We start from the raw sequence: 25911 nt of genomic DNA, 5'->3' as shown, positions 1-25911 counted from the left end.
GCAAAATCAAGTGCGGACTTCAGCTGAGCACACACACAAACACCCCACTTGGTTATTGTCTGTGCTCCGTGGGAAGATACACTGTACAGCCCACTATCAATGACGGGGAACCTGCATTGTTTTATTTTTGTTTTAAGCTGTCTTTAGAGAAACAAAACCCCTGTGACGTTGAAAAAAATCCTCTCCACATTTGGTGAACCCTTAATGCCCACGGGAGGGAGCACGTTCAAAACGCAACTCTTCTCGGCAGGGCTGTCCTGCCAGCTGTGGAGCGCAGCACTGGGACCAGCACTGGGGAGGCCGGACCCAAACTGTAAGGAAGCGAACCGCGTACGACCAGCCGGTGGCTCTGCCTCCCGGGTCCCACGTACACTCGAAACCAGCCCCCGGCCCCCAGCCGCGGCCTGACCGTCTGATGCCAGGCACAGGCACCTGCATCTCACATCTGGGCCGCTGCTCCCAACCCGGAGAACGTCTATCTGCAAACACGCTGCGCTCCTCGAACCAGTAAGACCCCCACCCCACCCCAACGACACAGGTGAGGGACGTGCAGGGGTGCACATTTCACTTTACTGAGAAATAAAATGCAAAGTCGCAGGGCCTCAGGCTCCAGACTGTCTCTTAACTGTTCGAGGTAACACCCAAGCTTCTTCCTAGCAGCTTTCCCGCACGCCCGTGCAAAGGTTTCTCTGAGCCGTGGCCGCTTTATCTAAGAGGCTGGCGGGCGCGCTGGCGCGGCAGGCGGGCTGTGGAGGGACGGGCGAGGCTCGCGCCTTCCGTACCAGCGGTGTGGGCTGCCCCTGCTTGCCGACGCCCACCTGCGTGGGCTGCGTGAGGCTGAGCACGGGGGGCTGGAGGGCGCTGGTCACGGTGGCCGCCGTCTTCCCTGCCGTGCGCTGGACCGAGCCGCTCAGCACCACGGCCGTGAGCGCCGTCGTGGCCTGCGAGGTGGGCGGCGGCTGCTGCTGGCTCTGCTGGATGAAGGCCGCTGAGTCAGGGGTCAGCTGCCTCAAGGCGGGTAAGCTCCTCTGGGTGGAAGACAGACACGGGGTCAGGACAGAGTGCTGGATTCCCTTCGTAAACACTCAGGAAAGTCCTCCTGCTCATGGAAGGTTCCAGACCCTCGTGGACGCCTCTCTGGATGTCAGGTGCCGACACCCCCCACGGCTCATTCCCTCCCACCAAGCGGGATTATTCTCAGTAAGAACTGTCCAAAATTTGTTTAAAAAACAAAAAAGGCCGGGCAAGGCGGCTCATGCCTGTAATCCCAGCACTCTGGGAGGCCGAGGCGGGTGGATCGCTCGAGGTCAGGAGTTCGAGACCAGCCTGAGTAAGAGCGAGACCCCGTCTCTACTAAAAACAGAAAGAAATTATATGACCAACTAAAAATCTATATAGAAAAAATTAGCCGGGCATGGTGGCGCATGCCTGTAGTCCCAGCTACTCGGGAGGCTGAGGCACGAGGATCGCTCGAGCCCAGGAGTTTGAGGTTGCTGTGAGCTAGGCTGATGCCACAGCACTCACTCTAACCCGGGCAACAAAGCGAGACTCTGTCTCAAAAAAAAAACAAAAAACAAAAAACAAAAGAAGCCGAATCTTTAAAGTACTTTTAAGAATGTGCCGACACCAACAATCCCTGAGAGAGACAACGCAACGCTGCTGGAACCCTCGGTCCGGCCGGTTCCGCGAGTGCCGCCCCCTCCCAGCTTCCGGGCAGCACAGGCAGAACCGCAGCGTCAGGGTCCCCAGACCCTGTGCGCCCCGCGCCCCCCCAGCCGGGCAGCACGAGGTGGACACACACCTGCAGCCCTGCAAGGTCCACCCTCCCCTCCCGGGGGCCCGGCTGCCGCTTGCAGGCGCCAGGACCCTCCACTCACCTTCAGGAAAGGCACGAGGTAAGGCTGAGGCGAGGAATTAAGTTCTCGGTATAACCTGCTGGTGAAGTCCTCCGCTTCCATTTTTCCATCCTTAAAGATAAGACCCACACGGAGCTCTCGGTGATGAAGTTTCACACACACCCTCCCAGCTCAGCGTCACCAGCCTCGTCCCCCACAGCTGCTCCCGCCGGTGTCTCCCTCGACAGAGGGGAATGCCGGCTGCACGCACTGACAGGCTCTGGGGACACACGTGACAGATGCTCACCCTGGACACCGCTGAGCAGCAAGCTGCTGACTGTGTCTCCCTCTGGGTGGGTCACCCCTACTTCCGACCCCTCCTGAGCTCTTGCCCAATGCCCGTTTTCACGTAATGGCACCAAGCACCTACTCAGTGTCACAGGGCACCAGGGGCCAACACAGAGGGCACCTGGCCCAGCCAGGGAGTCGGCATCCCCACCACCCCTGCGGGTACCAGAGGGGCTGGGAGTCCCGCAGAGGGACAGGAGCACAGAGCAGGAGCACAGCCTGCGTCAGGAGCTGAAGGCACTTGGTGTGAGGAGGGGAAGCCACGCGCCGCGGGCAGGAACTAGGTCCTCACGGCCTTTTGCTACGGGAAGGAACGTGGACTAGACCCCGAGAGGGAGGGACACATGGCCGCTCGGGCAAGGAGAAGGACACAGAAAACTGGCTGCTCCAGACAGCCGGGCGTCGGGCCGAGGGCCAGCAACCCCAGGTTCCCAGAGCAGACAGCCCGGGCCCTGCACGAGGCAGATGCGGGGCCGGGGGCAGGCGGGTTAAGGAGAGGAGGACTCCCCCAGGGGACGGTGTGTCATTCGCGAGACAAAGGTGGGGAGGGGGAGGCCAGCTCCACTGCTGAAGCACAGACGTGTTGCAGTGGCCTCCACCGTGGGGAGGGGACAGAGCCGGGCCTCTGGGGGCTGCAAACACTTGGGAATTTTACGAGAGGCAGAGCCACTTGCCCTGCCAGCAGCCAAGCCCAATCCTAACTGACGCTGAGGTTGGCAGGCGTGCACAGCAGCACTCAGGGACTCAAAGAGGTCGCGTAGGAAAGGGTCAGAAGAGGGCAGCAGGGGACCCTGACAAGAGCACAGCAAGTGGAGGAGCCACAGGCCAGGCACCGTGGCGCCCTCAGTGGCAGAACACGGGACCACGGCAGTGCCAGGCAGCTGCCCCCCTCCCCCAACCCCTGGTCCCAGGTGTGCACAAGCGAGTCCAGCCGCAGGCTCCTGGCTGTGCCGACACACTCCACCAGCAAAAGACAGAACACACAGACTCCAGGTTGGGGACGTCCTACGCCCAAGTTTCCTCCACAGAGAAATCGGAAGGAAAGAAGAAAGAGCCAGAGGGGGCAGGAGCCCTGAGATTGAAAGAGACGCGTAAGTCACTGCAGTGTGGGGTCCTGATCTGAGCAAGCCGCTGAGACACACGCCGTAGAACGCCGGGGGGACGTGAACACCGCAGGGTGGTCGCTGGTTAGGAAGGGACTCTCGGGGTGTCAGGCGTGATCGGGGTGTCGCAGCCATGTCTGCAAGAAGTGCCTCGATTTCCAGAGATCCACTGGCACATGCAGGGGTGGGGGCAGGGGCAGGTGGCAATGGGTCAGGTGTCACAGGCAGAAACTGCTTCCTGGTCGGACATTGACACAACCCGGAGACGGGACGTAGGGGTTCCTCACACTGTTCTTTCCACTTCTGTGCACTTAAAACTCTCCATATATAATCGAGTAAAAGCACTGGGGCAGGGGAGGGGGCAGAGGAAGCGAAGGCCTTAGAAACGTCATCTATCAGACGTGCTTAAAATTGCTCCTGTGATGCCCAACAGGACACCGCATGCCACGACCAACTGCTACCGTCAAGCGCCTTCCACACCCCTCCAGACAATGGCGGTGCCTCCTCGCCAACACTCCAAGAGGCACAAACGTGTCAGAAAACAGTGAAGCTCAGGGAACTGTGTGGACGCCGCGTGGGGCACAGCACAGCCACCTGGCGAAGTCCCGGAACACCGGAACCCAGGGAGGAGCGTCTCCCAGGTGTGCACACCCCTCCCTCGACCCGCATCCTTCCAGCGCCCCCGCGGCTGACGCGGGCACGGTGGCCAGGCTGCTGGTGACACGCACCGTGCTGGAAGGCAGGCACCGAACGTGAAAGCTCTTACCAGTAAGTTCTGCACTAGCTCCTTCACGTTAGCTGCCGTCTCTGTGGACTGTTTACCAGATGAAGCCAGTTTTATTAACGTAGATAGAAAATTTTTACATTTCTTCACATTTTCCATAGTTTCCTAGATTAAAGTAAAAAGATATAAGTGATAAAGATTTAAAAGGCAGATTTTCATCATAGCCTTTGGTTTAACCAAAATACATATATACATATAAAAGATACACGTTTCTTCTCTAAACTTCCTTCGAGAACACACACGAGCTCGCATGGCCCGTGCAGATGGGGCTGGGCTCTGAGCCCGGCCGCCTGGCCACGGACCCCAGCAACCGAGAAAACAGCCAAAAACCTGAGAAAGATGAACCTCCGAAGACGTCTGTCATAGTTATAAAGACAAACTGACGCCTGTCTAAATGCACGTAAAAAAGAGAATCAAATTATGCGCAGACATTAGAAGTCACAAAAAATACTTACCAAAGAGACATGAAAAAAGTTATAAATAAAGTATGATACCCTATTTTGTTTAAAGGTTTTATACAGACTGCAAACGCCGTATGGTCCACGTGGCTTTGGCACGGAAGCTTCTGCACTGTCTGACGCCCTTAAGCAAGAAGTCGGGGCCCTTCCTGCCCCCCCCCCCGAGGCCATTGCCCTCGGGGCCCCTTACAGGGGGACGTGCCGGCCCCCACATTCGCACAGCCCCACACTGTCCACAGAATCCTCCAAGAACCAGACGGTGGTCTGGGAAAGAAGTCGACCTGGGTGGGCTCAGGCTGTACCTTCCGGCCACCAAGCCCCAGGGCCCGGCCACCTCTGAAGGTGCCAGGAGGAGGAGCGGCTCTTACCGTGGCAGCTGTGGAGGTGGTGGTGGCCCCTGGGACCGTCCGCTGAGGTGTCCCCGTCTGAACAGCTGTCGCCGTCCCAAGTGAAGCTGTTTGGGCAGCACCACCCAGAACAAGCTGAGGCTACAAGAAGCCAAAACACGAGGTAAATGCATCTCATGCCGCAAACAGGCCAGGTGGAGACTGGCTTCACGTCCGGCAAAGGAAAACAAGGCTTCCCAGAGAAGCAGGGAACCCCCCAGCCACCTGCCGGCCCAGCGTCGTGGCCTCCCAACCAGCTGGACAGGTAAGTGCTGGCGGGACACCCCCCCCAGAGCCACACGAGGCGGCCTACAGCACCCCGGACTGACCACAGCCCAGCCGCACCTGGAGGGCCGCAGTACTGGGCGCCTGGGGAAGCCGTATTTTATACCTGCATTAAAAACTGACAGAAATAAAGCCAATCGCTGGCAAAATCCTGGTTTTCAGAACTCAATAGGATAATACAAGCCACAGTGAAAAGTGATCAGTGTAAATAATCCTAGGCAAACCAGATCCTCATCTCTCAGAAGTTAAAAAAACAGAACAGAAGAACTACTCTTGCAAACTCCGTCCTCTCAGCCCCACAGCGAGGCTCCCCGGACATCCCCTCCACAGGGGACCACGCCAGGATTGACGTGGAGGGCAGGGTCCCGGGCCCCCCCCTTCACTCTCCCAAAGTGAATCTCGAAAAGCAGCCTCCTCTGGGCAAGCGAGGCCGGGGTGTCAGTCACCCTGTGGGCAGGGAGGTGCCACTTTGCTAAGCAAACGAACAGCCAGGCAGGGAAGTTGGGCAATTCAAATTACTGGTCCTTAGTCAAATTCCTAACATTTCTATTTTACGTGAATGATCACAATGCAAATATTTACTGATTTTTTAAATTAGTACTTTTCCAATTTATAAATCCAGCCATCAACATTTCTCTCTCCAGTTTTTTAAACAATCCTTTTTTGGGACTCTGGAAAGTCGGGCGCAGCGCAAGCCCTGAGCGTGACTCCCAGGCAGCGGCTGCTCCTCAGTCCTGCGTCCTGCGTCCTGCGTCCCCGTCGCGGTGCAGCACTGCAAGCACACAGGTCCCCGGGTCCCCAAAGTCACACCCCTGGCTGCAAACGCCAGCCCAGGGTGGGGAGGGGCTGTGGGACAGAGACAATGCGCTGTTTCTTTATAACTCTGAGTTCCGTTACTCGTAGCAGTAAGTCTTTATTATTTGTGTAACTGAAACTCAGCCAATAAAATGCTTCAAATGAAGAAAATGTAAAACAACCAACCCGGCAGCTGTCTCTGGGCAGTCGAGGATGCAAAAGCATCCAGACACTTCCCATCCGCGGGGAGTTTTCTTCCTCATCAAAATGTATTCCTCACATTTACTGACCCCATGAATACGTACTTCACCTCGGTAACGTCAAGACTGTGTCTACTTATCCTGATAAACTGACCTTCCACTAAGTTTGATGCAAAAACCTGACTATGAGCTTCACTTCCTTCTCAGCAAAACCACCATAAACTGGAAACCCAGATGTGCCCACCAGACGGAAGGCCGGGCCGAGGCTCCCTCCAGGCGCGCACAGGGGCCTCCACGCCAGCACTGGCTTCCTGGGCCCAAACCACCCTCCTTCCTGCTTCCACTCGCCACAGCCGCCAAAGGCCCATCGAGACGTGACCCCGTGGAGTGGAAAGCCCAGAGCTGGGGCAGCCCCTAGAGTGCTCTATCCCCACTCAGCCTCAGTTTCCCATTCTGGACCAAGCAGCACCACATCAGGGCACAGTGCCCAGCGCAAAGCCAGTGTTTCCCGGTCAGTGCTGCAGACCCACATTCTGATGGTGCTGCTGAACCACTTTGCTCCTGGCTGCTTCCACCTTCACCTGACCGCCCAGAGAAGGCTGCTTCCCTAACCAGGTGTGCCCTCCCTGGCCAGGTGTGTCTCCCCTACCCAGGTGCATCTCCCCTTGCCAGGTGTGTCTAGTCCTTGGTCCGGTGTGTATCCTTCCTGGCCAGGTGTGCGTCCTCCCTGGCTGGCCCCTTCCCCTCTGTGTCACACGGAGGGCCGGTATGGCAGGTGCACAAAGCCGTCTCCGTGGCTCTACGGGCCAGGTGTGAGCTGTCAGGAGCAAGGCCTCTGGAGAGGCCAGCGCCCACTCCAGAACACTCTCCCCCTTCGCAGCTTAAAACACTATTTGAAACCACCTCCCCCCCGCCCCCCGGTTGACACAGAACAGTTCTAGAACTGTGCTTTCATTACAAGCAAAGGGCACAGGGCACAGGGCGGCGGTGCAGGGAGGCGGCCAGTGTGCCGGCTGCCAGACTGGGAGCAAGTTCCAGAACCTCCCTCAGCTCATCCGTCAATGCATCAGTGACAGGAGACGAACATGGCATCTCCTTTACGCGGCCTTGCGAGCAGTAACCAGGCAAAGGCACACAGAGCAGCGAGGACGATGCCTGGGACAGGCCCGTGCTCAAATGGCAGCTGCTGTTGTCACGGTTACCTGAAAGGCCACACGTGCACAGACATAAACTATCCTCACTGCAGCCGTCTTCTGCTTCAGAGATGCCTTCTTATCAATAAGGTGGTATTTGTATTTTTATTTTAATAATTACACTCTGGCATAGTGGGAAGTTTCAAAAAGTGCTGCTGGTATTAAATTCTGTGTGGCTTTAAAGAAAAAGAAACCTTGATCTATCCTGCAGTGGCCATCACATAGAAAGCATCTCTGTCACGGAGAAAACTCCTCCCAAAACTCAGCTCAGCATCCAATGCAGAAGCTCCGGCCTGCTCTTTCCGCTGAAGAAAACCGCACAGTGCGGCCCCCGCAGATGCGCAGAGCTGCCCTGTGGCTCACCTGGACCCCGGGGGAGCGCTGCAGTGTGGTGGGCGGGGGCACCGTCGTCTGTGCCTGAGACACTTGCTTGATGATGGTAGTTGGGGTCACCTGCCGTGCAATGATGGGCGTCCCAGGTGCCTGAAGGACAAGGCAGTCAGCAAGACAGGCAATCTGTAAGAGGAATTCCCCACCCGCCGAACACAGGGGGCAGTCCCCAAACCCGGGACTAACTGGCGTACTCAAGTAGGTCCACACACTCACAATTTTCCATCAAGTCACCCTAATTCTGAAGTTTTATTCAGTATAGGAAATCTCCTCATATACTATAATAACAATATTAGACTTCTTTAACAAAGTCTACAAAATGCTGGGGGCACTGGCTCACACCTGTAATCCCAGCACTCTAAGAGGCTGAGGCAGGAGGATGGCTTGAGCTCAGCAGTTCGAGACCAGCCTGAGCAAGAGCGAGACCCCTGTCTCTACTAAAAATAGAAGAATTAGCCAGGTGTGGTGGTGCACACCTATAGTCCCAGCTACTTGGGAGGCTGAGGCAGGAGGATAACTTGAGCCCGGGAGTTGGAGGCTACAGTGAGCTGTGATGATGCCACCACTCCAGCCAGGGTGAGGAGCAAGGCTCTGTTTCAAAAAAACAAAAAATGAAGTCTACAAAAGATGACCTTGAAAGAATATAGGTGTCTAGCAGTAGGTCCTTGCACTGCCGCTCGTGATCTTGTTCACAAGCACTGAAAAGCGGGGAAGGCACACGGACAGCCCGGCCCCGGCTGGAGGGCTAGCCACACACAGCGCCACGGCGCCGCGGCAAGGAAACCAGGTGGACGGAGAGGTGCCCCGGGCCCGCTGATGCAAAGCTGGTCTGAGGGGAGGCTGACGGTGCGGACGGCAGGAGCTGAAGCCCCCGGGCCTCCTGCCATTTGGCCCAGCAGACAGACACCACAGACCTTGGGGACACTGCTCCATGCTTCGCTGGAGGGGAGGGACTCCACTGCCAGTTTGTCCTCGCCAGTCTGGGGACAGAGGCACAAGCTCCAGAGGGAGCCAGCTCAAGTCCCAGGAGGAAAAAACTGTCAAGATCACTCTTGTCTTCGCTGTGGTCACTGACCTGCCACCCAGCTCGTTACAGTGGGACCCCAGCACAGACAAGCACAGCAGGAGACAGCGTGGGGACACCACATGCTGGGGAGGGGTCCTGGCACTTTGCTTTTAGCATCAGTGTCACCCTCCCTGCCAGAGCTCGGAGTCAGGCCTGGTGACCCCCAAGCCTGAATGCCGGGGGAGGGGTGCTCCTATTTAACTTGGGACGTTCTCAGGCCTCCCTGACAGTGGCAGCCGGTGCCTGCCCAGGGTACTCTGTGCCACTCCTCTCGGCACTTTCTAGGTCTCGACAGTCCTTGGGACAGTCCTGGGAGCCGAGCACCAGCACGATCTCCACTTTGCAGATGAAGAAACGGAGGCACAGTAAGGTAAGGCCACAGGGAAGGAAGGGAAGGGGCCAGGCTCGAGCTGGGGCAGCCAACCCTGGGGCATTCGCTCCAGCCCCACGCGGCCGGCCTTGCTGTGCACCTGCCACGGGCGCTGGCTCCTCCAAGCACCCTGCCACCAAGAGGAGGACGGGCGACCAGGCCACCCCCAGGCCCACCCCCTGGATCAGATGCTGCCCACACCCCAGGTCCTCACTCACGGGGACACGCCTGGCCCTTGCAGACCTCCCCAGCCTGCGAGGCGGAGGGGGACGGGGGTGGCCACTCACCTGCACGGTGGAGATCTGGACAGGGGGGGCACTTGTGGGAGTTGCGGGCCGGGGCGCCATGGTGGTCTGAGGCTGGGCCTGGGCATGGGCCTGAGCTTGCATCTGGGCCAGGGCTTGCTGCGGGATCATCAGCAACTGCCCGTTCTCGCTCCGCACAAGGACCATTCCTGGGGACAGAGGGGACCTGGGATCAGGGAACGCACCCCACCCAGAGTGCCGGTGAAGGCCCCACCCTGGCTGTGCAAAGGAAACACGAGAAGTGGTAAAACACACAAATTCACCCAACTCGAAGCACATTTGCCTGTGAGGATGGTGGACAGGATGGAAAACTGTAAACGGCTGTCAAAAGACCTTGGGATTCGAACAGCAAGTGAGCCTTCCTTGTATGAACAAGCCAGGCAGCAGGGCAGCGTACCAACCCCGGCCACCGCCATGCTGCACATCCCACATGCACCCCACTTCACAGACATGGAAGCCTCTCTGCCCCCACTTCCCACTGGGCCGGGAGCCCTGCTCTTCCCACGGGCCACACTGGCCGGGCCGTGGCCTAGAGGACACAACCATCTCTGCAGCCCAGACACCAAAAGTCTCCCCAACCTGTGTCCCGCAACATCCAAACCCAACAGAACCCAGCGTGGTTGGACACTCTTCTGCATGGGCAGTGCAGTCCCCACGTCGACCTGGGACATCTGCACACGTGCACCTGCCTCTGTGACAGCAGGAGCCACTCGCCCTTCGTGGTTCTTTAGCTAAATAGTGAGAAAGCAAATCCTACCAGTCAGGTTTGGCATTAAGTTTGGCTTCAAAAAATAGCAACCAACTGTATCATAAATCCCATTGGAAACGGTAACGCAACTGTCTGACTTTTAAGTTTAATTTGACAGAGGTGGTGGAGGCTGCAGGAGGAGACTGCGGACACCACAGCCTCGCTCAGGTGAAGCCCCAGCGGATGCCCGGCCCACCCCACCCAGCCGGAAAACGCAACAGACACGCAGCCCGGCCCCACCAGCCCGGCCCGATCCCCCCGTCACGGCTGGCCACGCCATGGAGATGCCCACAGGTGAGCCCCCCGCATCCTGCAGCCACTCCTTCCTCCCCTTTAGGGTGCTTTGAAACCACACTCTCAGAAGAGAAAAGGCGAGGCCTGAAAAGTCCTGCGAGTCATCGTGACCAGCAAACGTGGCTTTTTCTTCTGGGCCTGTGTCGCAGTCGGAGCAACTTTAGAGGTTCTAGGAGAATCTTCGGAGTTTTCAGGCTCCCAGCTCTTTCCAAATCCATCACGATATCAAGAAATAACAGGGAAGCCTCTCCTCGGGCTCATGTCTAAAATTCTTGATCCAAATAAGCCACATTTACGTTAAGAATATTTCTCTCCAAAACATCCCTTTCAAGCTAAATAATGCTGAAATCAAACAAACAAAACCAAAAACCCAGCTGCTTCAAATACTCTGCTGAAATCTCCCAAAACCTGGGAGCTTGTGAATGAGTTGACAACAGAAAGGCCGCCAAGGCTCGATCGCTGAAATCAAGTCTCTGTTAAACACCACGTCTGCCCGCGTAGGATGCTCAGAAAAGGCGTTTCAGGCGAGGCGGGTGTTGGGGTCAGCCACGCGGCACCAGAGCTGGGTGTGAGCCACCGAGAGCGTGAGAGTGTCACCAAGGACTCAGGTGGGTGGGGACCCCAACAGAGGATCAACACCTCTTGACACCAGCTTCTCAAACCCCACCGTCCGTGCGCTGCCTTCACGCATGTGCGCAGAGACGGCCCCGTCTCCTCCCTCCTAAGAGTGACGTGCGCTTAGGAGCACACAGCATGCAAACAGCAAAGTGGCAAGACAAATAAGGCACCACTGGTACCTCAAAACTCACAAATCTAGCAGTTAGTACATCCATTTTAATTATCGTAAGCTTTTTTGCTTAAAAAATTACATTCATAAAAACGTCAAGGAGTATGTAAAAAGTAAGTATCAATGAAAGAGCAATGTGATTCAAATCCTAACAAAGTAAAAGTGGTATTTCAGACATCGCAAAAGGGAAAGGAGACAGATACCGTTCCCTGAGAAACGTGCCCGTGGTCAGGGTCAGCGCACCGTGCTCAGGGTCCGTGCAACCGTGGTCGGGGTCAGCATGCCCATGTCAGGCCAAAAGCTGGGTAAGTAGTCAGCAAGTGACCGTGTGACTTTAATTAGGTAACTTCACCATTCTCGGGCACTAAACGACTTGGTGTGTAAATGGGTAAGTGAGGAAAACAGCAGAGGGCTGGACACAGAGGCAACATGCGCCACTCAACATGTGCCACTCGACAGCCACCACGGACGTTCCACCCACTGCGAATGGCCACAGCACTCCTCGAGCAGCACTGAAGTTCGTTTCAAACAAACGGCACACGGCAGGTTGTCTGAGGACTCCTTCCTGCTGTCTCCCTGCTTGCTAGGTATTACAGTCACCAGTTCTGACAAAAAAGTCAGACGCCCATGTGATCACCCAAGGACACCACCAGGTGCACTGACGCCCTGTCCCCGTGACCTCATCACCACACCGGATCACGGGAACTAACTGGTTATTATCACTCATTTCAGGCAGATAAAAAACCGTGCTGGATCTATCCATGCAAAGGCAAAAAAACCACAACCTTGTTTCAAAATGTAACTTAAACTAACTTAAGATAAAAGGTCATAAAAAGGTAATCTACCTTGTTTAAAGGCAGGCGTGACCTAAAACAGTGAAAGTGTCCAGCCCTCTGCCTCAGTGGGACTTGTGCCCAGCAGGTGCAGCCCACACCCCACTTCACACCTGGGGACCCAGGCCAACAGGCAGCGAGTGGAGGGGTCTGTCCAAGAGCTCCCCAGAGAGAGTGGACCCAGGGGGTGGGGGGTCAGCCTAACCCCCAGCCCAGGACCTGCCGTCCCATACGCTCACGGGAACCAACAATGATGGAGACAGGTAGCCTGCAGAGCCATGGGCTCCACTCACCCAGCTCTTAAGTCACGTTGGAGAAGGTCACACTTGACACAGCCAACACACCTTCCAGTTAACAGACCCGTCGGACCCCGTGTCCTGCCAAGGTGGGCGGCTGCAGGCCGAGCAGGGAGGGCTGGGCGTGGGGCTGGAGGCAGAAACAGCCGGGGCCAGGGGGCTCGACCTGGGACCCGCCCCTGACCACGCCTCTCCCTGCCCCCCAGCTTCCCCTGACCCCTAACCTCCAACCTTTCACCTTCCTGGAGACCTCTTCCATGGTCAGCCTGGCTGAAAACCAAAACCAGCAACGTGCACAAGCAATAATCATGACGCACCCAGACCCAGCAGCCAGAAAACAAATGAGGTTTTCCTCCCCAATAATCGCAATGTCTTTCCTGATATAGAACTAAGTATTCTTTATAGAAAATCTGAGAAACACGAAGAAGTACAAGGAAAACAGAAACCTCCCAAAACCCCCTCCCTGGGCGAATGGGCTGCGTGTTTCCCGCCAATCCGTGCTCTGTGCGCACCTACGCAATGCGTGTCTGGCAGCGCAGACGGCTGCGACCCTTCGCTGCGACTCAGCTCTGTCCCCTTCTTCTTACTGCACTTTCCACGCCATTAAACATTCTTCAAAACATAATTTTCACCAGCTACATAATGTTTCACCCAAAATGTGTTTATTTCTTTTTTGGTGAAGATTTCAGTTATTTCCTATTTTTCATTATTATGAAAACATAGATTTTAAAATTAAAATAAATAACCTTAAACATTCCGCCACACTGTTTGGAGGTGGGACCGGGAAAGACACGCAGGTGGCAGAGGCCTCACCGAGGGCCTGGACACCACGCCCCTCTGGGCACAACCAGCATTGCACCAGGAGCCCTCCAAGCCCATGAGCTCTTGGGGGACCCTTGTCCCCCCGCTCAGAGCCAAGCCAAGCACCAGTTCCCAAAGGATGAATGAATCCTACCCTCCTTAAGCTCAGAGCTCAAGATAAACCCCAGTGTTCTTACCCCTTTCCTTACCAGCACTTTTCACTATATTTTAAGCGAAAATGTACAGCATGTGAAGCTGCACTGCAAACCCGACACGCATTTCCGTACTGGGAACCACCAGTGTGGGGAAATGCTTTCACCAATGTCCAAGTGTCACCCAAGCACCTTGGGCACAACCTGACGCGAGGCTTGGGGCCCTGGCTACCCAGCTGCTCACAGCCCTGCGCACAGGCCCCTGAGCTGGGAAGACAGCCCACCAGGGGGACAAGGACCCTTGCGCTGTGCGGTCAGTAAGCAGACCGGCAGCTCTGTGCAGAGGTCTCGACCTCCACAAGGGCCCCTGACGACGACACGCCCCTCAGGCTGCACTAAGAGTCTATGGAGGTAGGGACGAAGGCAAGACCCTTACAACTAAATGTGTGCAAAATGAACCTAACTTCCGCAGCCCCACATCTGATACCAAAGCAGCCAAGACCAAGAGAGGAGGCCACGCCAGGCCCATCTGAAACGCACCCGGAGAACTTCACTGCCAAGCACCACGCCATGCAGCCTTCCCTAACGGCACCAAAGCACGCGGGGCTTCTCAGGGACCGTCCCCGCGGGGCTCCAGGCAGCCACAGGAGCAGACAGCCCTCTGGCCCCAGGCTGTGGCCACACCAGAGGCACAGGAGCCCACGCAGGCAGCCAAGGGCCAGGGCACAACCAGCGGCCCTTCCCTGCCACACCACCACCCTGACCCCCGCCGGCCCGGAGGGCAGCAGAATCCTGCAGGCTCCGGCTGACTTAAACTACAGCCTAAGTGTTCCTCGGGTTCCCCGGGCTCTTTGTGAACGAACATTCTGCCTTTTGAATTATTGGGGGTGGGGGGTGGGGGAGTGTTAAACTGTGGAGCTGTAAACGTAGAGCAGCAGCGGGGCTGTCCACCCCATGGGGCTCATCCATGTGACCCCACCTCACACCTCAGAGGGACAGAGGCACCTGCCGGACCGAGATCCCTGGCTGCCACAAGGCTGACTCACGGAAAGACATGGCTGTGCCACTCCCAGGCCCTCAGCCCGGGGTCTTGCTCCTTCAAGGACAGCGGAGTCAGCGTCACTCCTGCCCGCCCTGCTCCGCTCCGTGAGGCTGGACGGTCCTGTTTCCCGGCCGGCCCACGAGACGGTGCCGCCAGAGCCCAGCCACCACCCTGCGCCTCACGCCCTCTGGGGACACCTGCTCAGCTCGGCCTCGGCTCTGTCATCTGTCCACCGAGTTCCGGTTTCCACCACATTTTAGAACTTTTCCGTGCTTCATGATAATGCACCGCTCTACTCCTGGGCCGGGAATTCCCTCTCACGTGCCCTCACGGCAGGCAGGTGTCTCCACGTGCCCGTAACTGGCTTTGTCTGCGGTTCTCCCGTGTAGCTGGGGATGGAGACACGCCCCCCAGAGGGATCCAGTCCACCTCTGCCAAAATCCAGGACTGTCACCGGCCTAGGAATCCAAGCCACTTGGGAGCACAGATCCGACCCCAGCCCATGGAGGACGGGCCTCTCGAGGATTCTCAGGGGGCTTCTTCCCTCCCGATGCACAAGACAGGCTGGGGGGACCCTCTTCCCCCTCTGCCAGTGGTCCTGCGGTCTCTCACGCCAGCTCCGCTCCTGAAGCTGCCTGGCTCTCTGGGCTGCCTGGCGTGAAAACACGTTCCCCCCCGCCCAGCCCACCAGTTCCCTCCCACTCCACTTCTGACTCCCACAGGTTTCACTTTCTAGAAAGCTAAACTCTTCATTGGAATGAACATCTATCCAACTTCTCCAGCCTTTCTGGGTGTTTCCTGCCGTCTCGTGCTGCCGTACTGCAGAGTCATGACTCAGCAGCGCCCCCTCCTCCACGGGGCCTCCGGCCAAGCACCACCAGCAACCTGGAGCCCCAGTGTAACCCCAGAAAGCAAAACAATGAATGATAAAAACAGGTAAGAAACCCTCTTCAAAATCACAAAGACTGTCCAAGATGACAGTCAAAAATTCACAGAATGGCCACAGGATGGAGCTGAGACATTCTCACAGAAAACACTATGGCCAGAAAACGAGAGAGCAGCCAGCAGGAACGATGAGAAACTCTGAAGGATCGTGCACGAAGATCCAACAGGTGACGAACGGAAACTCCACAAGAGGCAGGAAGGAAAGCTTGCTGGCGATGCGTGCCACGGACGAGGTCCCATCCCCCGATGGCAACGCCCAGCCAGGGTCCAGCAGGGTGGACGTGAGCAGGCGCCCACCCTGGGCCACTGCGCAAGGTCAGGCCACCCGGGAGAAGAGAGGAGCCCTAAGTGTTCCCAGGGAAAAACAAAGCCCACACAAAGCGAGGGGACAAGCGCTCCGCAGCCCTCAAGAGCTACACGGACACAGGAAGACAGTGCGCCAGCACCTTCAAGATCCGTGGGAAACTGCCTTTGATGCCAGGCCAAACTGCCAACCAAGGGTCAGAAGTAGACAAAGGCATCTGAGACACCAGGTCTCAAAAAGGGTCTCTCCCATGAGAAGGGAGAAGCCACTCAGAGGGATGCAGAGAGAACAAAAGGCCGGCTCCAGGAGGCATGGGGCTGGACCCACAGGAAACGGCACCTCCAAGAAGAAGCGGGAGGGAATAGCGGGCATCGGGCGCATAGGCTGGGGCACGGGGGCAGCTCGCACCTGCAGGCAGGGCCGCTGCAGAGAGTGGCTGCACTTGAGGACCAGCGGCCTGGCCTGGCAGGAGGCAGCGTGATCACAGGACGCCCAGCCTGGCACCAGCAGCACGTCCACAGCCACGCGGCACAAGCACTGACCATGGGACCAGCACAGGACAGCGGGTGGGCTCGGGGACAGCAGGTAGAGTCACCAGCCACAGCCGCAGTGGGCAACCGCAGGACGTGGCCGCCTCTGAGCAGGTTAAAGTGGGAGCAGCAGAGTGAGCTCCTCCCTAAAACCTCCGCTCTGTAGAATAGGTGCACGATCAGTTTCAAGTTTAAAACTCTCAGATGTCAGAAAAAGCAAGCCGGCACCTCAGAACGTGGTGGAGAGGCACTGCCATGCGGAAGCTCTCCACTGATGCACCTCAGGGCAGCGAGGCTGGCCACTTGCAGAGAAGGGACTTGGGGACGCAGGCACGCAGCAGCCACGCACACACCACGCACACAGCCGCCACAGGCCTGGGTAGAGCAGGGCCCTCCTGTTCTCCCAACATCTTGGGGGACCCGTGCAGCCGCCAGTGCATAAGCAAGGACAACCCAGGTCCCTCCGTTTCCTGAGGGCACAAATTAAGAAAATCCCCTCCCTTCTCCTCCCAGTGCTTATAAAGGTGTCACAAAACCTTCTGCGCTGAGCAGACAGACGTGTGTCAGAGGGGCCTGCAGTGGTGTCCGGGAAAGCTGGGAGGAAGGCTATGGACCACCCCCCACCCGAGCCAGGTGCGTGAAGGGGGAGGGAGGGGCGGGGCTGACCGCAGGCTCAGCTCAGCCCCTCTGAAACTTCCAGAAAGCTTCCAGAGGAGCATGCTCCTCATGACCAGGCTGCAGAACAGGCCGGAGAGAGCAAAGACGCCGTGCGGAGGACAGGGGCAGGCACGGGCCTATGCTGTGAGCAGGGACCCGCCGGTGAGCAGGGTACACGGTGACACCCCGGACTGGCTCTCTCCTCACAGAGCTGGGTTTACTTCCTCAAGAGGGCGTCTGTGTTGTGACCGCACGCGCGTGGGGCATCTTGTGTCAGAACCTGTCCACCACCAAGCCAGACGCTGCCTCTGTGGTCACCGGACGGATGACGTAAGGCCCACAGCGGGGGCGGCACAGGGGACGTGCCGCCCACGTGCCGGGAAAGCCGCCACCCCACACATTGCAGTCACGGAAGAGGAGGCGTCTGACACAGCTCACGGTCCAGCCCCCTGCGCACTTCAAACACGACTGTAAAATCATGAACTCTGATTCATCCGAGCACACGCCAGAAACAAAACATGGACCAAAACAAAGGCAACGCGACCACGGGAAGGGGCGCTCTGTGTTCCCGGATGTGGCGCGGTCCCAGCAGCCTTCCATGTAGACACAGACGAGCTGGCTCTAAAACTCACAGAAACGCACAGTCCCGAGTGACAACGCGGCCGCGGGAGAGAGCGGAGCTGGAGGGCTGAGCCGCCCAGCGGGACAGAGCCGCGGCAGCACGTCGACACAGGGCCACAGCGACAGGCAAAGTCAGCCCGGCGGGGAGAGGACAGTCTCCTCAGGACACGGGGAACAACTAGACGTGCAGAGGCAACGACTTGGACCCACGCCTTGCACCACACACCAAAATCAACTCAAAACTGACCCAGACCCAGCAGTTAACCCTGAAACTCTGCAACTTCCAGAAGAAAACAGAACGTCTCTGTGGCCTTGGGTTAGACAAAGAAATTCTAGATACGACACCAGAAGCAGAATCCACCTAAGAACAAATGCACAAACTGGGCTTCATCAAACCTGAAAACGTCTGCTTTTCACAAGTCGCTGCCAAGAAGACGGAGAGGCGCGTCCGCGGGACTCGCATCCGGGACTCTCAGGTCCGCAGAGCTCGACAGCAAAATAAACAACCCAGTGCAGAAAAGGGGGCAGCAGACCTGAACAGATACTTCACCAAAGAAGACAGATGCACGCAGACCGGAACACGAAAGGATGCTCAGCGCCATCAGCCATCGGGGACAAGCAAATCAAATCCACAGTGCGATGCCATCAAACACCCACTAAAATGGCCGGAAGTAAAAAGACCAAGCAAGCGCTCCTGACCCAGGATGCGGAGGAACCGGACTCTCATAGGCTACTGGAGACAGTCAGAGCGCCCCGTACCCCAGCGCCCAGCCGCTCCACTCCCGGGACCCACCCAAGAGACAAGAAAGCGTGCCGCCTGACGGAGCCTCGTGCAGGACAGCCCCAAATGGGAAGTGGCCCCAAAGTACACCCACAGACGAAAGGAGAGACAACTTCTGACACGGCTCCGAGGTGGGCAGCGCCTGGAAAAAACAAGGGTGGACCACTGAGCCACACAGCAGGGCTGCGTCCCACGTGACCGTGCTGAGCGGCCGAAGCCAGGAAGAGCACGTCCCAGACGGACCCCTGTGTGGAATTCTGGAACATGCCAACGCACCCTCAGCGACAGAGAGCACAGGGGACGGGGTGTGGGGATGGGACAGGGTTATGAAGAGGAGGAGGCGGCTCTCAGGGATGGTGTCCACCATCCCGACCATGGAGATGGTCTCTCGGGTGTGGACACGTGTCACAGCTCACCAAACTGCCACCTGCAACAGGCTCACTTGATCGCATGTCAATGACAGCCACAAAGCTCTTGAAACACACACAGCCCTTAGAAAGCAAGAAAAAGGTGCTAGTGCAAAAATAATGGAAAACACAGTTTTAATTAACATTATCTTCTTCCCACCGTCCTTCCCGAGTGGACACAGCTGTCCGCTTCACCGCTGTCGGGCGGCCTCCCCCTGGGGGGCCCCGCGTGAGGGCCCCAGGCGCCCCCCGAGAGTTGCCCCAGCAACTCCATTCACCAGGACACGCAGAAGCACTGACCCCACGTGTGACACAGGAACGTGTCTTTTTAACAGACTATCTTATTACGTAGCTTGGACGAAGTCAAAACAGCCAAGGGTGGGTCCTCGGAGCTACCAGAACCTCAGAGTGAAACTGCACGTCCGAGTCTCCAAAAAATAACACTAAACTAGCTCTTCTGAAGGAAAAGGGATCCCCCTGAAACGCCCCAGAACAAAGTGTGTTCGGACCAAGGAGCAGGCACAGGACCAGCCCCGAGGGAGCCCTGCTGTGGCCCCAGGGCCCACGAGAGCTGCAGGTGGAGAGGCTGCGTGCTGGGTGCGCCAGTCCACTCCCCGCCGAAGGCCGCGGCAGAAAGCAAACCTGGCGGCCGTGCTCCCCACGGCAGGGCTCAGACGGTGGCGGCTCTGGTCCGCGCCCCGGGACACCCTCGGCCGACCCTAGCTACAGACCCACCAGCTCTTGACTGCTGCCCTGCGAGGGGGGCGCCGGCCACCCCCACATTCTCCCCGGACTTTGACTCTGCCGCTTGCCCTTGGAACTTCAGGTGGTCGGCAAGTCTGCCACTCGGTGTCCCCGTCATTCAGCCAAATTCCACATATCACAGCTGCTCACCTTAGAGCAAAGCTAAGCGCCAGCCCATGGGGAGTTTCACTGATGGCCTTTCTCGTTCACTAGCTCATCTGCGCGCCCTGGAGGCCTGCACACGGGAGACGCACAGCTCAGCAGCACACGGCACACCATGCACAAGAAGCTGAGCCTAAATACTCTCCACGAAGTTCAAAGACCACCTTTCCCCTTAAATGTGGAGAAGCATGGCCGCATGTGGGTTTAGTGTCCCCCACACACACCCGGAATAGAGTCCAAGAACAGCCCTCGAGATCGAGCAGCACCGTCAGTAGCCCCAGCCAAAAAGCCACGCAGGACGCTGCTGCAGGAAGCGGCCTCCCTGGAGGAAGAGCCCAGACGCACAGCCAGCCTTCGGGACTGGCCACGTGTCCCCTCCTCCCCACCCACCTCCCCAGGACGCCGCCAGGCTTGAGAGAGATGCTCCCACCCTCTGGGCCACCTCCCCTGACTACCCATCCCAGGCCCTGGGCTGGGACTCTGCCCGCCTGTCCCTGCAGCCCGCACCTCCCAGGTAACCCCCAACCTCCCACCCCTGCCCCAGCCTTGTGGCCACTGGAGGACCTGCTCCCAGACCCCCATCTCAGCCAGCACCCCCTCACCATCCACTGAGCTGCACGTGCCAAGGTCCCGGACTGCCTGGCACCTTCCAACGCTCAGCGCCACACCCCCATCCCCGCACCCTACCAAGCCCAGCTCCTCCGTAGCCTCTAAACCTGTCGCTCCATCTCCCACACCACCACCGAGGCTGAGCTGTCGCCTCCTCCCCCCTAGGCTGAGACAGCAAGCGCAACCCCCTGTGGCCCAGGAGTGATCTTCCCAAACCCCCCTGGCTACAGGACCTTCAGTGGCTCCCCACAGCTCTCAGGGGAGGGATGACCCCTCCCTATCCCAGCCCCCCAAGGCCGCCCCACCTCTCTCTGCAGACTGAGCTCACAGGTGGATGCCCTGCCCATCACGGACTTGGAACCTTCCTTCTTCCCCTGCCTGCCACCCTCTGGAGCTGGCTCGATACCTCCTGGCTCTGGAGTGCCTGCCAGGCCCCCCGGGGAGAGCCACCTCCTCAGATCCCCCTTGGCACTGTCACAGTTGCAATTTTGCAACTGCTCAATCAATCACTCCCTAATGTCGGTCTCCCCCTCTCAGCCTAGGCTCCCTGGGCCCAGGGACTAAATCTCTAAGTTTGCATAAATGCATGAATTCCAGAAAAGTTTAGCGAACCCGCAACATGCCCGTGCCCACCTCAGCCCGTCCCGTCCCCACGGCGAACGGCAATTCCCCATCTGTCTGCATCTCTCCTCCAACCACAAGACCCCTACTGCCAGGAAAGTCTCACTCATCTATCTTCAGAGCAGGACAAAATGAACTTGGGAAATTAACAATGTTCTGCTCTGGTTTACTAAAAATCATTAACTTCATCTTTACAAACATCCAAGTCATGTATTCATTCATCAAGTGTTTATAAACACTGACAACTGCCAAGCACTGGGCACACATGGTGGGCACAACAGGCGGGGCCAGCCTTCCTCTAGTGACGGGCAGGAAAGAAACATAACCGGGGAACAGCCTCCCGCCAGTCCTCTCACTCTGCGCCCATTCCTGGCCGGCAGGTTGCTTCCCTTTGCCTGGGCCGCTCGCCAAGGCTACGACGTCAGCTGCTCCTAAGCAGTGCCCCTGCCTGCCCAGGCAGGACCCGCATCCCTCTGGACGGCATCTTCCAGGTTGTAAGATCACACGGGCAGGTTTCTGAGCCACCCGTCTGCTCAGCCACCTCTCCGTGGCACAGGCGTTCACACACCCGCCGGTCCTGCGGCACAGCCCCTGGAAGGCGGGACAGAGGTCCGCACACCTGGGCTGGCACCACTCTGGACAAACCCCTGCCCCCTGCCACAAAGGCCCAGCCTTCTTTCCTGCTGGGGCTTTCATGGACCCAAATGTACCCCTCCAAAATATCAGCTCCTTAAATTCTCTTTACATACAAGTTAACTTTAAACTGCTAACATACTTCAATCAAGGATTTCTTAAAGAAATTACAGTTGACCCTTGAACAACACAGGTTTAAACTTCAAGGGTCGGTCAACTGACACATATTTTTTCCCCAACCAAAAGCAGATTAAAAATACAGTATTCTCCGGATGAGAAATTCAAGTATACAGAGGGCTGACCTTTCATATACTGGGGTTCCACAGAGAACCCAAGTATGCGCAAGTGGTCGTGGAATCAATCCCCCCCATATGCCAAGGGGCAACTCGTAATCATCTGGTATTACTACTCTAAGAAACTGTCAATGCGTGGCTGTGTTCACATGAACAGAGTGTGCATGTGTGTGCACGTGTGCAAAATCCTGCCAAGGCAGGTCATGCTGGGAGCAGGGCCCTGCTGCAAACTCCAGCCGAAAGCTGCCCTGAGGTCTCAGCTGCGGACTCTGAGACTCCGGTTTCCCAGCACAGACCTTCCCCACAGTGAGCTGCACGCGCCAGACATCGGGGCCACAAAGCACTTGCCTAGATCCCCACAACATATAACAAAGCCACAGGCGTGTAGCCCATGAATGCAACCACTATGCCAGCTACAGATTAAAATCACTTTGCTTAAAACTGTCAGGAATTGGTGAATCTAGGGAAAGAGTACATATGTGTTTGTTGTACTAATCTTTCTCTGAGATTTTGCAAAATAAAACTTGGAGACAGGGACTACTTTGTTATCTAGAGATGGAAATTTGGGCAAAATGGTCTCAGCTTATGGGGGCAAGGGGGGTCAATAAGGTAAACAGGTGCCCTGCTGGTCAAGGGACATGGGCCTCAGCAGAGACCCCAAGCCCAGCCCACGAACCCTGCACACTCTCAGCCTCCCAACCGCTGCACGCAGGGGCTGTGAGACAGGGCTCTTGGCCTCCAGGAGAGACCATTTGGGAAAGAACACAAATGTCAACAGGTGACCCACAGTGGCCTGGGGCTGGACAATGGGAAGACCAGTGTCCTGCGGACACAGTCACAGTAAAGGTGCCATGTGGGCGTCAGGTGCTGGGGGCAGGCGGCCACTGCACTGGGCCATGAGGCCACATGAGCAGGGAGAGGCTGCAGAGGGGCCAGCAGAGGCGTCTGTGTCACACCAGGGACCAGGGAGTCACAGGTGGGGATGCCAACGAGCCCGCTGGGACACCGGAGGCCTGTGCCCCCTCGTGTGAGGTCAGAGCAGGCAGCAGGGTGGAGTCTCTCGTCTCCTGGACGGCACAGACGCGTCACAGATGACATGTCGCCCCAAACTAGAGACCGCAGCCTTTTCACATAAAAGGCTAAAACTAATTTAGATTTGCTTCCACGTGTGAAAGACACACAATTTAACAGCCCTAAAGCGTTAAAATGATTTTCCAGTCATCGAATAACGGCAGGTAATGAACCTTCCCGGAGCCCAGCAGTGTCCATTTCGGCCTCTCCTGAACCCCTGGGCCTCGGCCTCTTGAATCTCGCCACAAATTCTCGCCAGCCCTGAAGCCGGAGCGCACATGGGGGAAGGCAGGTAAACTGGGGGGAGGGGGAGGTCTCTCCTTATTTTACACATTTCAGTATAGGCCAAAATTTTATAATGAGCATGTTTAGAGTGACAATTTTTGAAAACAGAATTTTTCCCCAAAACTTCACTAAGTCGTCAGTAACCATAACTGTCTTACCTACTTTAAAAACTGGCCAATGCTGGGTGCAGTGGCTCGAGCCTACGGTCCCAGCAACTCTAGAGGCTGAAGTGGGAGGTCAGGAGTATGAGATCAGCTGGGGCAATAGAGCAAGACCCCATCTCTTTAAAAAATAAACAAATAAAAACTGGCCATGTACCAGGTGAGCCACAAAAGCCACAAAAGGGCCAAACAGCAAAGGCTGGGCCTTTGACAGGACGCCCGGTCTGGCCTAATCCTCTACGGCTCACCACCCCATGGGGACTGTCCTTTCCTCCTCAGTACTCAGTTCAATGCCCAACTTCACCTGAGCTTCCCAAAATAAAATGCCTTTGTCTCTATTTGTACAAGGTGCGACAAGCAGGAAATGCCTCGCAGGTATCTCTGGCAGGTTCTTCTTCACATATTAGGTAGAACCCTTGTATTGAAAACATCTCATGCATCCGATATCACTTCTATAATACCTTCATAAAACCTTCCCTTACATCTTCAACTTTCATCAACCAATATTAGTTTCTGGTTTTCTCACATCTACAAAATCTCTGAAACCCAGAGACCACACGTGGCTTCCCTGTGTCCCTCTTTCTGGGAGCTGGGATCCAAAGCCGAGGTGGTAAGGCCACTCTAGGCTGGGTGTCCAAACCCTCGTCCTCCTGGCACCACCCGCTGGAGGCCAGAGTTTGCAGATCAGGCCAACAGGCTCGGCCGCCTCCCCCCAAGAATGGTGGGCAGACTGGCTGGGCCCAAGGTGCTGCCTTTAAACTTCCCTGAACTCTTAAAGCACACTTATCTGAGCATATTTCACTCTTAATCTTGTATTAGCAAAGATTCTAGATATTCCACACCAACAGAGAACCTTTAATTTTGCATTTTCCTTTTTTTTTTTTGCAGACAGGGACTTGCTCTGTTGCCCCAGCTAGAGTGCAGTGGCATGATCATAGCTCCCTGCAGCCTCCAACTCCTGAGTCCAAGTGATCCTCCTGCCTCAGCCTCCCAAAGTGCTGGGATTACAGGTGTGAGCCACTGTACCCAGCCTAAGTTTGCACGATTTTAATATGAGCTCTTTCATTTGCAGATTCTGAATTCCATTCAAGTGACACTTTGGGCATTCCCTTTGATTGACAGAAGCTTAGCTCCAAATCTGTGCCCACCCCCTTCTCCACGCCCTGAAACTGACAGAGCCCAAGGTGAGCATTTTTAATCCTTTATTTTCCCTATTATGCACCAGTTCTCACTAGAGTAAGCATATGTGTAAACAAAGGAAAGACTCAACAAGCAACTGCTCCCACCAAAATCTCGGGAAGGCAGCCAGGACGTCGGGGTGTGCAGCTGCTAGGAGGCAGGTGCCTGAAGAGCCGCCTCTGCCTCTTGGGGCTCGAGGGGCTTGTGGCAAAGGTCCCACCGATGGCTCTGCAAACATGGAGACACAAAATGCACAGGATGCCTCTGGACTAAAGCCCCAGACTTTTTCAAGATCAGTAACCAAAGAGGAAAGACTTTTTTCCCAGAGTTACCCGCAGCTCCCACTTTATAAGACTTCTCGATTCTAAAACCTACAGGTTTGGGCAGATGGCCACAAACATCTCTCCCCTTCCACATGTTTAGCTGTTTTTTAAGGTTGCTTTATCCAAAGAGGCTGGAGAGGGGGACCAGTCTGAGCGGGTCAGGGGTGAGAAGGGGACTTCGGGGAGTCACAGACAGCGTCTACCCAGCCACAGAGGACGGGGCTTAGGACAGGGCTTCCAGACGCCAGGCCAGAGGCTGCCAGGACCTCAGCTCCTGGCACGAGAGAAACCACATCTCTCACATGGAACTCCAAGCATTCTGCTTGTTTTCAAAGTGTTTTAAACAGTGCTAACCCTATGAACAACGTCAGGGAAACTGAGGTCAGCTGGCAGATGACATGCACCTTAAATGACTTGCAGCACAACTTCAGTTCTCCATAACTCAGCTGCCACACAGCCTCACTTCAGAACACGGGAGGTGACAAAGCAAGAGCTCTGGGCAGCTGGAACGCTCAGCCAGCTGCCAGCCAACACACACCAGAAGCACACGGATACTGCACCCTCTCCCAGAGCTTCCTTCCAATCGATGCTACTGATGGGTCTGTGTGATGGATCAGCCTTGATCAATGCTGGGAAGAAGAGCTGTTCAGCCCTCTAAGGGCCTGCCGCCAGGGGCTCCTCCTGACCGCATGCCAGGGTCCACACTGACTTCCCTAAGGAAGCAACGTGGGAGCAACGCGGGAGCAACGTGGGAGCGGCACAGGACCCGAGAGTGGATGCGGCTGTCCACAGGGCGAGAAGCCAGGGGTGGCCTGGGAAGACTGGGGTCCACCTGCAGAGGCCGAGGAGGGAGGCCGCAGAGGGGAGGCCTGCAGCTACCAAGGGGCTGGGCAGGTAGTCCCTGCGCTGCATGAAGCAAAAGGGGGCGGCCTGCCCGCCGTGGCAGCAGGAGCAGGGCAAGAAAGAGGGAGTGAGCACAGAAGGGCTGGCAAGAGGCACTGCTGGGTTTTCAGCAACACGAAGGCAGCTGATAAAACCCAACATCCACTCACAACAAGTCGACAAATACCCCACACAGAAAGCAAACAAAACACTTTAGAAAATTAGGAACAGG

General features: G+C 56.7%; 1 protein-coding gene across 1 annotated transcript in view; it reads right to left on the bottom strand.

Moving 5' to 3' along the window:
* The window catches only part of TAF4 (TATA-box binding protein associated factor 4), a 75630-nt gene that overhangs the window by 21259 nt on the left and 28460 nt on the right, over positions 1 to 25911 (bottom strand). The window contains exons 2-7 of the mRNA XM_045529322.1: positions 9501 to 9667; positions 7751 to 7870; positions 4897 to 5016; positions 4053 to 4175; positions 1878 to 1967; positions 783 to 1028 (exon numbers count right to left, since the gene is read on the bottom strand). Of these exons, the coding sequence (XP_045385278.1) occupies positions 783 to 1028; positions 1878 to 1967; positions 4053 to 4175; positions 4897 to 5016; positions 7751 to 7870; positions 9501 to 9667 (866 nt within the window). The remainder of the gene's footprint in view (positions 1 to 782; positions 1029 to 1877; positions 1968 to 4052; positions 4176 to 4896; positions 5017 to 7750; positions 7871 to 9500; positions 9668 to 25911) is intronic.

Source organism: Lemur catta, chromosome 17, assembly GCF_020740605.2.
Source record: "Lemur catta isolate mLemCat1 chromosome 17, mLemCat1.pri, whole genome shotgun sequence".
In the NCBI taxonomy this organism is placed as follows: Eukaryota; Metazoa; Chordata; class Mammalia; order Primates; family Lemuridae; genus Lemur; species Lemur catta.
The sequence above is the reverse complement of the archived record's forward strand: the minus strand, read 5'-3'. Positions and strand labels throughout refer to the sequence as shown.